At 51.9% G+C, this 16,680-nt stretch overlaps 1 protein-coding gene across 1 annotated transcript; it reads right to left on the bottom strand.

Moving 5' to 3' along the window:
• Nucleotides 1-2,528: 2,528 nt before the first annotated feature.
• DRC5 (dynein regulatory complex subunit 5) lies at nucleotides 2,529-16,313 on the bottom strand (the record flags this gene model as incomplete). Its single annotated transcript, XM_082480690.1, has 6 exons — nucleotides 2,529-2,705; nucleotides 4,655-5,104; nucleotides 6,161-6,729; nucleotides 8,779-8,959; nucleotides 13,496-13,578; nucleotides 16,235-16,313. 6 exons carry the CDS (start codon nucleotides 16,311-16,313, stop codon nucleotides 2,529-2,531), a joined length of 1,539 nt encoding a protein of 512 aa, XP_082336816.1.
• Nucleotides 16,314-16,680: the final 367 nt, after the last annotated feature.

Genomic DNA, 16,680 nt, shown 5'->3' with positions numbered 1-16,680 from the left:
CCAGCTCCCAAGCAAGGCGCTGGAGGTTGTTCCGTCCTCCAGACGGAGGCCCACAGCTGACACACCCCTCCTCCTCAAAGCCCTACGGTATTCCTTGGGTGTGGGTCTCATGGGAGAGCTAAGGGGTCCGTACTGGCCCTGTGCCATCACGTGCCCTTTCCAGCATGGATTGACCTGCTAGTGACAGCTCTGCAAGGCAGTCCCACACCTCAGCCACCGGACCTGTAGGTGACAAGTGACTCATCAATGATGGAGTGTTCACACTCAGGCAATCTGCTGTTGCTGTCAGGGCTTTCATTTTTACCAACTTGGGCAGTGTTTGAAATGTTTCGAACACTTGCAAACAGGCCAATAGTTGGTTTTGGGTGGGAACGAGTGGTGCAGGCTGCTTGGTTTGGGCTGTGCTCTTTGGCCAAGAGAGGGACAGGAGGGAAGGCAAAGGTTCTCCAGGCAGCAGCTACCTGTCCAGGCGTTCCCATGTGTGGCAGCCCAGGAGCGTGTTTGGAGGGTGCTCAGGAGGTGTTAACAGTCTTGGCCATTTGCAGGAAGAGGAGCCATGAGTATTCTGGAAAGCAAGTCCACAGTTGTTTTGAGGATGATACGTTTTCCCAGGCCCTTTTCTTTCCATCCCTGTTCCTCGCCGGCTTTGGTGGCCAGTTTCTCCTCATGTGTCCGCTAGCATGTCTGAGGGATCTCATCGCTGCCCTCCCAGCACGAGCTTTCATTGCACAACTGGCTGACCAGATGCAGCCCTGCACTTGGAGCTACAGGCAGGCTTGCCCAGGACCAAGCCACCCCCATCAAGCCCCTGCACCACCCTCGCTGCTGGAGCTGTTCCTTCATCAGCCTGATGCTGATCTGGGTCTTTTCTGCTGTTTCTGAACACGAGTTCTCATCTCATTCAGGTGTGTCATTCAGTGGAAATATTTTGTAAATGCAAATAAAAAGAAATAAATCTATTCAATACCTCGGTCTCGAGGATGGGAAACAAGTAGTGGGAGACGCCTGGGTGGGCAGGTTTCACAGCTGCTGCCACCGGTTAGATTTTCTGGCGGACGTAGCCCCTGGAGCATCCGTGAATAGTTGGGAAGGGAGCTACGCAGACCTGCGAGGGCTTGGGGCTGAGCCCTGTCGGCACCCCTCGCGCGGCCACCACCGCCGGGGACAGCCTCGCACTCCATCCTTTCTGATCTATAAAAGGGGTGACACGGCGCAGGTAAAGGTCCTGTCGGCCGGGGGCCGGCGGCACCGCGGGCATCTGTATCCATCAGGCAGAGCAATGCAGAAGCGGGTACGTGGCGAACAAATTTCTTTTTGTGAGCACTGGGAAACAGTTTTTACTTTTCAACTCTGTCAATATGATCTAGCTCTGTCTGTCTCTCTATATATGTACAAACAGTATATCACAATGTTGCCTTTTTTGTTGGAAATATCAAAGTACAAAGATTGTAAACCAAATCGGTGTAATAAAAGTTTCAGATGATTCACTGAGGTGGCTGCCAGCGGTGGGTCTGTGAGCGCTGGTGCCGGGCATGGCTGGGAGACACGTGAAGCCCCTGTGTTGCTCAGAGGGCGGGAGGGGACGGAGGTCAGCCCGCTTGCTTAATTGCCCGCTGACCTCTCTGGAGGAGGGGGGGGTCAAAGGACCGAGGCGATCGGTGCCCTGTCCTGTCCTCAGGTGGCCACAGCCCATGGGACAGAAGGAAGCTGCTCCGTTTTCCTCCAGGCCCAAGGAAGCTGCTTTCCCTTTTTCAGCCCCGTGGGATGCGTGGGCCAGCAGTCCTGCCGGAACCCCTCTAGCCTGAAGTTATGCAAAACACAGATTTTTCTGACCGATTTGCCCAGAAGAGCCTCACTGACTGGTGAAGGTGAGCATCTGCTTGTAAAGAATTTGCCTGTTTGCAAAGCAGTCTAGCACTGAACAATGGCATAGCAACCCAAAGCAGGGAACTGGTGGAGAGACCTATCTTTTCTTGAATTTATTTTATTTTACTTTTCACCCCCCATATCTGAGACTCCAGACAGGTTTTGCTATAAAAACAAATAAATCCTTGAGCAGAACAATAGCCAGAAAAAGCTGCTGAGGAACTAGAAACAACATTACCTCTATCCTCTATGCATCTCACATTCCCCTCAGGAAAAAGCCCAAAATAGCTGTTTTCCCTGAAGGTTAAGTCTGGACTAGACCATTTAGATGGTGGAGAATTCACCTCAGCTGTTTTACAGGTGGAACAACATCCAGCTACCTGAACTAAGCTTGCTGCCGGAGCACATAAGATTTAGTCTCAGGTACAGTGAGAGAGAGAGCTCAAAAGGCAATCTGCTTCTGCAACGCTGCTGCAGCCCCATGAGGTCTCGTGCCTGTCTCATGTGAAGACACAGGTTGGATGATGGAGATCTCTGAAAGGCGGCTGCTGTGGCAGCTACAGGTTGAGCGTTTCTCAGGAATATAAATGAAAACAAGCCTCTGAAATACAGTGTCTCCAACACTGCACCTGAAAAGCTCATTGTGTTCTGGAGCGTTTTCTTCAGAGGAGCGTGGCGGGGGGGTGCTGCAGAGACCCCATCCTCGCCGCTTCCCGGTTGGCCCACACAATTTGGTGTATGAGGTACTCGGTCTCCTGGCCCACCTCTGCCAGGCGGAGGTCGAACTCGGTCAAAGCCTTGTTGTCCGCCAGCCCATCAAGCAGCTGCTTCCCACCATCCTGCAAACAGGTGAGAAGAGGGGGTTAGAGGAGGAGATCCAAAAGTGAAGCGTGTTCCTCCCTTTCCTCCTTCCCAGAGCAACTTCTGCTGCACTTCCATCCTGCCGGTGATGGGGAGCCCATGAGACAGTGACAAACGTGACAAAGGCCTTTGCACAAACCCAAAGTGTTGCTCACAGAAGTACAGAGAAGGAGTGTAACCTTATGCAGCACTCAGTGATATGACACATGCTAATGACTCCCTCTGGGTACCGTGTCAGGAGTCCTCAAGCTCAGGCTGGTTAATAGCACGGCTGACGATGATAACCTCAGAGGAGTCTCTGCTGTCCCCTGTCCCCCGGTCCCTAGCTCACTGCTGGCTGGGGACAAAAGGCAGTGTGATTCGGTGTGCTGCTTCTCCTCCCTGCAGTGGCGAGAGCCCCAGTACTGGCAGGCTTCTGCCTGGATGCCATTTCCAGGCTGGGTTGGCTTTCCTGGGGGGAACATCTCACGCAACTGAAATCCCGCCTGCATGGGACAGAAAATGCGATGTAGACACCCTTAGGGAGGCAACTCACTTTGGGGCATTTCCCTCCCTTACCTGAAGCACTGTCTTTAGGGATGTGACAATTTGACTTCTTCTTCCCCCCACAGCTATTCGCTTTCAGGTACCAAATACACCTCCTGCCCTCTTCTCCTCCATCCAGGCGGTCCCCTCATCCCAGCACCCTGCCTCTTAGACCTTTTGCCAAAAAGGACAGAGCAAAAAGGACCGTGAAGGAGTTTCTTTTTAATGGGGTACAGAGGTCGGCATTTGATGCCTCTGTGGCAAAGACACCCGTTTCCCCAAAGATCATACCACCAGCCCACTTGCGGGGCTGCTGTGGACCTTCACAAATGGGTACCAGGAGAGCTCATCAGAAGGAAGATGCCAAGCGCAGCGATTATTATTTAGTAAGCAAAAATCCTTCTCTCCTTTCCAGCCTTTGCCCCCTTGTATTATTAAACTCAAATGGTTTTCCATGTCCAGGATCATAAAACTCAGAACTCACTAAAGGTTTTCTGCCATCAAATCCTTTTAAAACCGTTGTCAAACACATCAATGCCGATATTCCTGCCAGCAGGGACAGCTGGTCTTGCTGTCTCTTTATTGTGACAGTCAGAAAAATTGAGGCAGCGCAGAAAGTTTAAAAGCCAGCATGATTGCATTTGGCTGTCTAGTTTCAGATTTCTAAATCTCTTTTTAATCAGCAGAAGAGAAGCGGTCTGGTTGGTGGGCATGTTGCATACTGCAGCTCTTAGGGATGCAGTAAAGTCTGTGGATGCTCCTCTGTCTAGAAAACGTAAGCCGGTGGTTTAGGAGCCACTTACAAGCACCCAAATGTGACACTTTTGACCTACCGCACTGCTCCAGAGCTGCAGGATGAGTTTAAGGAGCTCAGCAACCCAGCCAATTTTCTAACAGTCTCCTCTGAGTTGCGTGATGGACAGGAGAGATTCTGGGAAGGGTGACACTATCTGTGTGCTGCTGAATGACAGATGGCATAGCAGATCGAAAGCACAGAGGATATGCATAAGGCCTTCGTCTCATGCCGCCTATCATTATTATCTACTCACACGTGTGTGAAGCGCCTGTGATTTTTCCCAGACATACTCCCCAGTTTTCAGTTTCCTGGGGGGGGAAAATCCCTCTCTGCTCAAAAGCCCAAAGCCTGGAAGCCAGATTCAGCCCTGTAAACGGAGCTAGATGTAACGAGTGAGATAAACCCGTGTGCGTGCACAGAAGATGTCCTTCTCCTTCCTGCCGTCTGCTAGAGTCTTCCCTGCTCACAACTGATTGTTATCACAGCGGGACTGCAAAGTGAAAGATGCATTTGCCTCTGTGGCTTCGAGGCAGGGCAGGCTCAGCATCTGCTTTGCTGGGCCACCACGCCAGCTCACAAACTGCCAGGGGAAGGGGTTTCTCTTACCAGCCCCAAGTGGTTGCATGAGAAGTTGACACTCGTCAGGGTGGTGTTCTGAGCCAGGACCTGGGAGAAAAGCGTGGCAGTTGGCTCTGACAGGTTATTACTTCCCAGGTGGATAGACTTCAGGGTGGTGTTGGTCAGCAGGGCACGGCCGATCGCCTCCCCGCCTTCGTCCTCCACGCAGTTGAGACGCAGATTCAGGGAGGTCAGGGTGGAGTTCTCAGCCAGGGCTTGAGCAAGAGCCTGAGCCCCCACGTGATGGATCTGGTTGTTACACAGGTCGAGGATTTCTAATCTGCCGCGATTGATCAACTTGCCAATAGCTCGTGCCCCCTTGTCCCTGATAAGATTGTGGGACAAGTTCAGCTCCACCAAGCAGGGGTGATCCAGCAAGTTATGGACCAGCAGCCTGGTCTTCTCATCATCCACTTTACTGCGTGTCAGCTTGAAAACCTGTGGGGATAAAGAACAGGCACACTAAACCAGCCAGATCTCAAGAGAGTTAAGCCCATGGACCACCAGACAGGATTCATTTCCCTTCACCTCAGACCCTTTTAGCCAGCAGGCTCAAGTAGTCGCTTTTATAGTGGGCAGATGCTTCCAGCAGGCAGGACATGCCACTGATGTCCCACGCCTGTTCTAGGGAGAAATGGTTCATCTCCTGGAACCCCCTGTTCCTCTCCTCCGAATCCACAGGATCTCTGGGGGGGGACTAAATTAAAATGAGATAAAGCTGCCCAAACATCTGCAGACAGTAACAGCAGAACTCCCCCCAGATCACAGTCAAACCCTGTCTGAATGAGCATATGCAGTGGTGGTAACCACAGTGCTCTCCGTGACGGGCAATGCCCTGCATGGCCTGGGCACCTCAATAGCCACAGGAGAAGTAATTTCTCTTCTGGAAGCCAAGCAGACAAATATTTCCCAAAGCATGCTAATCTGCGGGGAAAGCATTCAGCCAGCTCCCTCTGGCTGTGCTCTGGCTAGCAATGCCCGCTGACCTTTTGGAAGGGCTGAGTGTCTGCGCTGCAGTTGCCACAGACCTGAAGATTATGTTAGCATCCATAAAGAAAAAGCCTCATCACTCCAAGGCAAGTGTGAATATTTCCCCATACTCTTCTTGGGAGGTCTCTGCAGCTCCGGGGCACGTTGATATATATTTACTGAGCATAACCACCAAGAAAAGCTCTCCAGGCTTCTCCTCTCCTCCCTCCCAGAACCATGTAAGGAGTTAAAACAGGAGTGTTGCTTTCTCTTGGGTTACAGGGAACATGTTTTGTGGGTGCAAGTATTTCTTTCACCGACCCTCTGACAACCTGTTCTATCAAGGACATACGCAGAACAAGACACTCAGCGCTAGGGCAGCAAGTTAACATCTCTGTGCTCTGCTAGACTGCAACTTGCAAAGGGAAGGGTCCTGCCAGCGACCAAAGCTGGTCCCTGGGTTTCTACTCCTGGGCAATTTGAAGATCTAGCGGAGGAAGAAAGGTTCAGTTTGGGACACGTTACTTTCAAGTTGTGGCACTTCTTCACGGCAACAGCCAGGTTGCAGCAGTCCTGGTAGGTGAAGTTAAAGAGGTTCCACTCGAAGTTCATGCCGCAGTCCTTCACGCCATAAGTGAGATGAAGCTCTTCAAGGTGAGGGAGAGCAGTAATGAGGACTCCCAGGTTGTAGTGATGCACAGAGACCTCACCGAGCCCAAAATCACTCCCTGTATCAGAGAGATCATCTCTCTCCTCCTTTTGATCCACCTTCACCGGTGGCAGGAACTGATCAACCTCCAGTTTCCGCACGTAGTCTTTGCAGATCGGGATGAGGTCTAGGACCTGGTTGGGGTCTGTGGTGTTAGGGATGAAACATTTCAGGATGTTCTCCAGGTGACGTTCGAAGAACATCCGTTTCCAGCTGTCTCCGTAGTTGGAGATGTCACAGACTTGCCAGCGCTCAGTGCAGCACCTCTTCCAGTAGTCCTCATCGCTTATCAGGTTGGCAGTCACAGCAAGCGGAAGGCCAGTGGAGAGCCTGTCCAGCACCTTCCTTTGGTGCTCAGGCAGAAGACGGTCCAAAATAGGGTTCTCTGGATGGGATGAAGAGGAGGAGAGGTTGGTCTGGGCTGTAGGAACCATGGTTGGCACTATGGTTCTGCCTGGGCCCCCAGCTGTGTGCCCATGGCCTCCCCTCTGCTGATACTGGCTCTTTTCTCTGTTGCCAGCAGCTATTGCAGGGAGCTAAGCTGGCAGAAAATGTGTAGGATTCATCTCCTACACTTCTGTGTAGGATTTCTAACTTTTACAATAAAACATCAGCGTAATTGGGCTTACTCCCATAATATTTGGGAACTGCATCAGAAACAGCTCCTAGTTTAAATTTAGTTTGAATGCAGTTTATATTCAGAGCAGGACTTTTGCTCCCAAGAGAGCTAAGTCAGCCTTACAGCGATGGGAGAGCTTGGCTTGTCATTTGCTGAACTTTCTCCCTTTGGCTTCTAAGCATATTGAAGGACAATATTTGAGAACAGCTGTCTGTGTGCTCTTCATGCAAGTCCTTGTGCCTTTTTATCTTAAAACTCATGTGTCTGTCTTACCCCAAACTGATTCCTGTTCCTTTCAACTAAGACGCACTCTTAGCCTTTAGGTCCACCTTGTTTAAATAAAAGTTCTCTTTCTCCCCTCAGCCTCTTTCCTGATGCTTGCCCTAAGTCTCTGCTGGTTTCTGTCTGATGGAAGTTCTTTGTAGTAAGAAATGCCAGAGAAAAGCCGTATGTACTCAGACCATGAATGCTCAGTGACACGTACATGGTAGTGTTGAGTAACAGAAATCATCAGGGGAGAGGCCTACCTGCACATGGGAAATCAGATTTTGAGATACAAAGTGGGGTTAGCTTTATATTTCCTCTGTCTCTGTGGCATTTCCTTCCTAAGGACACCCAGAGTTTTACCACAGCCTCTTCCTGGTGTCTCTTCTCCACTGTCCTACAGCTGGTACTGCAGTGACCTTCTCTGCAAAGTCCCACAGTGCAAGCAGAGGTGGGACACGTATGGGCAGAACTGGGCTACCGTCACTCAGGCCACAGCAGTGGGCAAGATGCAGCTGCACAGCTCAGGTAATGGCATGAGGGTCCCCATGACACCAAGCACACTGTTTTTACGTGAACCCAACGTAGGTCCTTTCCATTTGACATTGAACTCACTGATCAGGCTGCTTGATAGGACTGTGAGGCTCTCCCAGCTCAGATCCCCAAGTACCGTCAGCTCCTGGCGTAAGGCAGCACTGAGCTCCTCTGTACTGTCTTACAGTCCCAGTGTGGACACAGCCTTTGTTCTTTGCTGTCACTCCACTGAGTCAGTCAAAAAGACCCCCCTCCCCGTCAGTTCCCAGGTGAGACATGCTTTTTCTGTCTTGCTATGCTTCATCAGGCCACTTGCTTCAAAAGCACATTCCCTGCTTGGTGAGTCACCGGAACAGGTTGCCCAGAGAAGCTGTGGAACTTCCATCCCTGGAGGTGTTCAAGGCCAGGCTGGATGGGGCTTTGAGCAACCTGGTCTAGTGGAAGGTGTCCCTGGCTGTGGCAGGGGGGTGGAACTAGATGTTCTTTAAGGTCCCTTCCAACCTAAACCATTCTGTGATTCTATGATATAACTTGTCACATCACCACCAAAAGCTGTGGAAAAGGCCTGAGACTGTGAGTACAATGCGTATTATGGGCTGGTAGCTCCTCTGAGGAGCTCTCCATCTCTTTGTATGGCACTCAGCACAATGGGGCTCCATCCTTGAGTGCTACCCTAATGCGTACATGGGTCAAGAGAAGGAAACAGCGACTCCACAGCCCTGGCCATGGTTAAGGTAAGTGAGTCCAGCAGAGCAGGGAAGGAAGGAGAAAGGATAGGACAAGGTTAGGGCAGAGTCACATCCTGGACAGCAGCCCAGAGGACTACAGCTATCCCCGGAGTGTACAAGTACACACTTAGCAACTAAACAGCTTGTTTAACTAGCTGCCTGAGGGCGTATTTCTCCCCAGCTGTTCCTTTGGCAGGGCTGGGTACCGCACTCTGCCTTGTTGACCCTCTGCTCCCCGGGACCGACGCTGTCTCTCCACGTGTCTGGGGGAAACGCGCTCCCAACTTACTTTCGAAATTGTGAACAACGTGCCGGAGGCAGAGCTCAGTGAGGTGGGGGACAGTGGCGAGGGACCACTCGGGATCCTCAATGATGCGGTGTGCAAAGCACGAGTCAGCAGCGAGGCTGGTCTGGGATGGACGCAGCCAGGGAGAAGCTGGCTGCTGCATCCTGCTCAGCATCCACTCGGCCTTCAGGAGAAGCCAGGGGAAAATCACTTGAGAGCAGGAGTCACTGCCACATTTTCCAGCTGGGCTGCCTGCAAAACAAAAAGGCAACTTTAGAAAGAGGCCAGTGACGAGAATGCTCTGCTCACACTGCTCTCCTGTAATGCACTTGGCCCCTGCCCTTTGCCTGCCTCCTCTGCTCGGACTGGGAGCACTGCAGCAAAACAACTATTATTCAGCCTTATCTTTATACACTGCCCTGTACAAAGAGGTCTCTAGGTACCACGTGTAATAAGCAGATAATAATGTGGTGTTAATTCAGAGTGCTGTTGAAGAGGATGGACAGGAGTTGGTTGTTTACTGTCTTTTCCAATAAAAGGTGAAGCTGGCAGGAGCTGGGTTTAAAGCAAAGGAAAACAATGTCTGCAGTTGAACTGGGGAATTCCTTGTCATGGGGTGTTGTGGATGCTGAGAGTCTGTGCAGGTTCCAGGACAAGTTGATAGAAGAGAAACCCCTCGAGAACAATTCAGTGCACAGAAACTACATCTGGCTCAGTGCGAGTTGAACACAGCTGGAGGCACGGAGAGTGCTGGAGGAGAGAAATGCACATACTTACATTGTTTTTATACTCTTCTCCAAGCATCTGCTTCTAGCCACTGTCAGAGACGGGATACTGAGACAGACTATTCCCTGGGCTGATCCAGCATGCCTGTTCTTATGACTCTATAAAGATGGATGCTTTACAGATGAATACCCTATAAGTGTATTCAGGGTTCTTTTTTTTCTTCTTTTCTCAATTACTCACCAGCTGAACTCCTTCCAAACATCCATTAACTGGTGAGATGGGTCAGACCTGTTCAGACCGCACTGAGCCTAAGCAGATACGAGCTAAAAGAACCAGCCTGGAGCAGAAGGCATGATGCCCAGTCCTATTAGCTCTGCAGAGCTTTCCCAGACCAAAGTTTCCCATTTGCCATTTCCTACCCCAACCTCAGGGCTGACACTTTCAGCCATCAGAATCCCACGTGTATGGCTATTGCCTGGGAGTCCTAATGGTTCCCTCACCAGCCCTGCCAGGCTGAAAGAGGCAGAGAAGACACTAGGAAGGAGTCTGTCTCTTGAGTTCTGGGTTCAACAGGAGCGCCCCAGCTTGGTGAGCATCTCCCATGGCATACAGACCCATGCTGATCCTTACTGGGGCTAACTGGACTTAACAGCCGGGCAGTTAGAGACTGCAGGACACCTAAAAGAAGCGTGAAGCAGATGGATGGATGGCAATGGCAGAGGTGAGGACAGCTTCCTGCAAGACCAAGAGCTTGCCTCAGGCAAAGGTGGCTTCCCACCACAGCAGGGCCAAAAGGATCCTGTGATAACAACCTGCACAGAAGCCAACTGCCGTGCAGTATCTTGTGCCACAGCATCCCTCACCCAAATGGCACTTTGATCCCAAACAGCTCCCCCTTTCTGAATGGTGTGAGCCAGATGGTGCTTCCCAGATAAAACATCTTATGTCCTTCTCCTGCACCGGGCTGCTCCCTTCTCCTCTGCCCTCCCAGTTTGTGTTTTCTCAGTCAGCGTAAGCCCCTCTTCCTGAAAGCTTTGTATCTGTCTTTGCTAGTGTTCATTCCTCTGGTCCTCTCCCCTCCAGAAGGCATCTGAGGAATGGCCTGCAAAGGAACCTGCAAAAGGGGGAAGAGAGGAGAGCTGTGAAATGCCGAGAACTAGAGGTGAGGAACAAAAAGATTCATGCTGCGCTGCAGCAAATATGCCAGCAAAGGCTTCTTCCAATGCACTTGAAGTGGGTCCAAGAAGAGAGTAACCGTTTCAGAATGAGAATCAGGAAAGAGTGGGGACGGCAGAAGCAGGGCATCCTCTGGCACAAAGCAGGAGGATGAAGGGCACCAAGGGCAGGGAAGCATTATTTCCTGGGAGACACTGGTGTATGGATGACAAAGGCAAAGGCTGTAGAAAAAGGGAGCCTGGTCTGAAGAAGGGTAGGTGTGGAAGGAGAATGAGTAGGTGATAGGCAGATGTGAGGACTAGGAGTCCTTTCTCTGCGAAGCTCCCTTCCCCCAAAGGAAGGTGCTGTGGTGGTAGGTTACCATTGAGGGGGAAGAGAAGAGTCCTGATTCTCCACAGCACACCAACCCAGCTGAAACCCAGCTCTCCGTGCTTGATGGGCTTCAGCAGAAGCGCAAAGCACAGCCAGATGGCAGCGAGGTGGCATTAACAGAGGAGAAGTGACTGGGAAAAATGTTTTCTCCTTGCCCAGACCTTTGTCCTATTCAAAAAGCATCTGTATCACTCTGTCCCCCAGGCCAGTGACAGCTAATTGGAGCTTCAGATGGCTTTCCTGACCTTTTGGAACCAATCATTAAAGGCCAGCTGTTGGGGAAAGCCAGTGCAGCATCGGTGGCCTAGGATTATTTCACGGCTGCGTTCCAGCAGACGACCTGATTGCCAGTTTCCCGATGCCAGATTGATTTTTGGAGGGTACATAACCCATAGTGCATGCGGGGCTGCCAAAGGGGCTCCCAGAGACCGAGTGGGAGACACAGCTGCCCTCAGGCAGAGCTGAACCCCACCTCTAGAAACAGTGCAGCCCCCCCGTCCGTTGGACGCAGCTCGCTGAGCGAAGCTCGCCTGCAGCTGGAGCTCAGCCCCCGTGCGCTACCCAGCTGTGGACCAGCCCCGACGTAGGATGGCCCCAAAGCAGAGGCAGTCACCTTGGGGTGCCACTGTCCTGCCTGAGGAGTGCGGAGGAGCTCTCCCCGGACCTGAGCTCTGCACCACATCAGCTCTCTGCTGATGCCGCCATCCCCACTTTGGCATTCGGCGTGAATCCAGCCCGAGCAAGGCTGCCGGCGTGCGACAGCCGGCCCGCAAGGCGGCTGAATCAAGCCCACGCCTGCGGTGCCGGGGAAGGGGGGGGGTGAGTCTGCCACTGAGTCACCGCTCGCACTGCATCCATTCCCACCGCCCCCAGCGTGCTAAGCACACCCCACCGGGATGCAGACCATCAAGGAAAGGGCCTCTTTCACCCCTGCGTCTCCTCCGCCTTGGCTGCAGGAGTCTCACCCAGCCAGAGCTGACACGCCAAGGCAGTTCCCACAGCTGGGTTTGCTGAGCATGTATTTAAACACTGGAGAAGCGTCGTAATTCGCTATCAATAAGTCAAGTCGACGGTGTTAATGCATGCTCCTTCCCACCCACTCTACATACATATCAGACACCTACGCTAAAAAGGCTTTGTTAAATGATATACAATGAATGGGGTCATGTAGTAAATTCCCAGTTTATGTCATTTAACTCCTAGCTTAGGCTGAAAGGTAAATGATACTAAAACTTCTAAAAAAACCAGAAATGACACTTCCCTTCCCAGGAAGAAGCCAACAGAAATCCACTCACAGCCAACTTACACTGCAACCTAGCATGCCTAACAAACCTTCTTCGGTTGAACCTGTTTTGATCTGGAAGTAAAAGATTTCTGCTCTTTTGATTCACACCAAAGCCCAGAGAGACCAAAAAAAGGAGAGTTGCATGGAAACCGGTGACCTTTGGCTGATGCCTCCTACCAGAAGTACAGTGATCCAAGAAATGGAGCAAGTGTAAATACCGTGTTTACTGAAGAGTTTGTAAGTGCAGGAGAAATGGTTATGCCCTGGCTAAGATCACGTTTGCACTGAAGCTCGGTCTACCCAGAAATCAAGGAAGTTCTCATATCACTGGATTGTTCACCCACTAATAGGGAATGTGAGCTGGGATTAGACCATCATGAGACAGGTTAGTTTTACCCTACTGGTGATGTGTCATTGCAATAGCAGTGCCCTGAAAATGCCGCTGTTCTGCAGGTGTCCTGGCCTTTGGGCTGTTACCTCTACTCCAGGTGGGCTAGCGGGGACATCGGCAAGTGACCCAGAGTGCTGGCTAACACCGCTGATCCCGCTGTCACCTGCACAGACTTGTGACACTCCCTTGCACTTCGAAAGGCTGATGCTAAGTGTGCATTAGGAGAGCGTATCGTGGGCTCATCAAGGGGCTGAGTCTCTGCAGCAGGTTTTAAGTAAGGAAAAAAAAAACCACACAAAAAAGCACGCCAAATGAGGAATCTATTTAGCTTCAGGCATAAAGGAATTTGTCTGTGACTGGAGATTGGGCAAAATGAGGCCAGCTGGCCGTTTGGGAATATGGTTAATGTCATCACTGTAACCCAAAGGGCCGACACGCGGGTCCCGAATACCTCGGCACCCCAGACCCTGCCCAGACGAGGGTCACTGCCCAACAGGGGCTTCAGAAACACGGCAGCCCTTTAGGACCCGAGCATTGCCTGCTTCAGCCCTGGCCGCTGCGCACAGCTGGCTCTGTCCTGCCAAGCCCCCGGGGAGGCCAGGAAAACATCTGGCCGCCGCTGGCCCCCCCCCCCCAGCCCACCTTCCTGAAACGCTGGCGGCGCTACCCTCCTCCCAGCAAAGCTCCTCTCCGGAGTCCCCGAGAGGGAAGGAAACCTCATTAGCCCGGCCGCTTGATTAAGAATCATCATTAGCCCGGCCGGCCCTTACCCGCCGCCGCCGCTGCCGCCGCCGCCGCCGGTCGCTGGGGACGCGCCCGTTGCCGGGGCGGGGGCGGGGGCGGCGCAGGGCTTCTGCGGGGGGTGGGTGGAGGGAACAGGGTGTGGGGAGCCCCTCCGGGGCCGGCCACGCGTGGCAGCCCCATGAGGGGGTGGGAGGTACGTGGGGGAACTGGTCCCGCGTGGCAGAGGGGGGAAAGGAGGGGAGGGGGTGGTCGCGGGAGGGTGTCCCCCCCCCCGCTCCCGGGGCAGGGGGCCGTGCTCCGCGGCGGTGGGCGTACCGGGGAAAAAAACAGCGGGAAGGCGGAGGGGATGGGGTTTGGGACGGTGCTCCCTCGTCAGGGTGCCCCACCAAAGCTGCTGGAACCCGGTGCTGGGCCTTGGCGGTGCCGGAGAAATAGTAGAAGGAAAAGGTACAGTGAACCGCTGTGCAGATGTGGCCCTGGAGAAAGAACAGGAGGACGCCATAAATTAGCCAAAACAAGGCGATATGGAGGAAAGCACAAAGGGAACAGGATTGCTAACAAGGCCAAAGAAGTCACTTGAACTGTCCTAATTAACATAGTAAAAAACCCACCCTCGGGCAGGGAAAGACCCCTACTAACAAGAGCCCCCCTCCTCACAGAGCGTTGGTAGTAAAAAAGAGAGGATGCTGTGACACTCAGTAGAGAAGGAGGGACAGCAACTGTTGTTCAAAAGGTATAAACGTTTGACTGTGTGCCAGCTGAGGCATGCTAGTTTTGTGGATGAACCACCTAGCACTCATCTCTGCGCAGAAATTAATTAAACAAATATCTCGCCTCTGTGTGTACATCGGCTTCCTGCTCACTGGGCTACAAAAAAACCCCAGATTTGGGACAACAGTGGGAGCCCCCTTTTCCAGCACAGAATTAGCATGTGAGCTAACCACAATGTCCCTCCCACCCCATTGCTTCTCCTGGAGTGCTGGTGGGGATATTTGCCGATGTCCTGTCCGCTCCTGTGGTGACAGCTGCTGCGGCATGGAAAGAAGAGGGCAAGCACTGCTCCATGAATGGTTAGGTACCAGTATGCAAATGGTGACTGCTTTGCTGTGCTCAAGATACTTGTTTTGTTGCACACTTGTATTGTAAAGTCCACCAGTATTCTCAACCATTTACTTGGTAAAGATACGCTGTCGATGCCTGAAACTGGCTTGCTTCAAGGCCTCACATTTCGGGGCCGTTACCCCTGAATGACAGGTCGCGGGCAGGTCCGAGGGGGAGGAGAGCAAATCTGAGAATTCCACTGACAGCAAGAAGATCTTGGTCCATCTGCTGCCTGCCCATCTCTCTCCTCCTCGGTCTGCTCCTTTTTCATCCTGCGGAGCAGGGGGTAAAACCCCAAATCCTCGGCACAGCAGTGACTGCACACGTAAAGCTGTGGCATAGAGAGAGTAAACAAAGGGATGAAAACGTGCATCTCCTCTTTCCCATTTCTCAGTTCTAAGCATTTTGGTATTTGTCAGTAGATTCTCAGACTGTGGCTTTATTTCACTCCTCCAAAATGCTGACGCGCTCAATAGCGGGTACATGACAAGCATAGCCAGCCTGTGCCCTGTGGGAGCATACATAATACTGGTGCCAGCTCTCATGATAGTCTTGCAAGTCCCACAATAGCTGGCATTTTTGGGAAGCTACACTGACTTTCATATAGAATATGATCTCCTGGTCGTGAAGAGGATGTTACAAATGTGATCCAAGATTACCCGACAGGCTCTGCAACAAAACCATAAATGCAAGGACGCATAGATTAAAAAAAAAAAAAAAGGGTCAGGATTTTGAGGCCTCCTTTGTGAGTTTCAAAGATGGGGAGTTAGGCTTTGGCAGCAATGTACTTCTTTTCTAGGTGTGTCCTCATTCTGTCACTCAGCTCCCCAGAAGACAGTGACACCGCCTGCGAGTCAAGCTGGTGTTTCACACAGCGGGGCTGTCAGACGCCTTGCAGAACCCTTCGCAAACACTGGCCCCACACTGACCATGTTATTCTTGGGAACACGTCTTCAGGGCTTTCATGATCTTGAAAAGTAGAAATGAGAGCAATATAAAACTAGAAATACTTTCTCTTGCACTGATTTCCATGCACGTCTTGGGTTTGACTCCTGAACAGCGAAGGAGATAGCCAAACCGGAGCCACAGAAATAGCCCCCCCCCCCCCCGAGTTGCCTGCACAATTGTGCTCAATTTCTGAGCTGAGCCTTCAACAAGCCGGCAACAGGGAAGTCTTTAGCCCACCTCACGGCTAATGTAATGCAAATGTCATGTTTTGAGGACTTCATGGTCCAATGGAGTCCAACGTTTCTTCCCAGAGTCATTGATTCCCAGAGACAATACTGCCCCAGTATTGCAGTCATTTGTTGAACTGGATGCAATCATGCTTGAATCAGGTGCTGAAAACAAGTAGTGGTAGTGGAAAAAAAAAATGGCTGTGTTAACCCTTTATCTACCTTAGCATTTCTTTCCATGCGTGTAAACGTCAGCATGTGTTTCCAGCGGGGTGCACAGTGGCAGTTACTCCTCAGATGCTACGGAGTAGCTGACGATGTGGAGGGTAAAACACCCGTATTCATTCCCATTCCCCCTGTTCACATGTGAGGGAGGGAATGGGGCAAGGCGCTGCTTCCTGGCCTTACTGACTACAGCATCATCCTATCAGCAAATTCCAGCTGCCCTCTGTATCCCTTCAGGGGTCTCAGATTTCCCCCAGACAGCACCTATGGTGCTGTTGTGCGTTATCAGCTCCGCCGTCTTCTCCTGGAGTTTGAGGACAGTGTAACAGTAGTCGAACTTCATACCACAACAAATAAATAGGAAAGGAAACAGGTCTTGCAGTGCCTTGTGGGGGGATGATGTATCCCACAGGGCATCCTCTGCTGCTAATGTGAAGATTTGGGTGCTGTTCTGGAGACGGGGCTGTGGCTGTGGGGTGACAACCTTTTTTAGTGTCCCAGCCGTCACGGACTGGAAGCAGGTTATCCTGCCTGGCTTCTCCCACCCTGATTTCTTTGGCTCTTTGAGGGCATTTGTAAGGACTTGCTGGGAGATGAGCCGTGTGGGGATGAAGGCAGTACCACGTCATCCTGGGAAGGGGAGAGAAGGGAAAATCCTTGCTGTATCTGCCCACGACTTAAGCTCACAACTGGGTGTGATTTCTGGTGCT

Source organism: Vanellus vanellus, assembly GCF_965231255.1.
Source record: "Vanellus vanellus genome assembly, chromosome: 3".
In the NCBI taxonomy this organism is placed as follows: Eukaryota; Metazoa; Chordata; class Aves; order Charadriiformes; family Charadriidae; genus Vanellus; species Vanellus vanellus.
The sequence above is the reverse complement of the archived record's forward strand: the minus strand, read 5'-3'. Positions and strand labels throughout refer to the sequence as shown.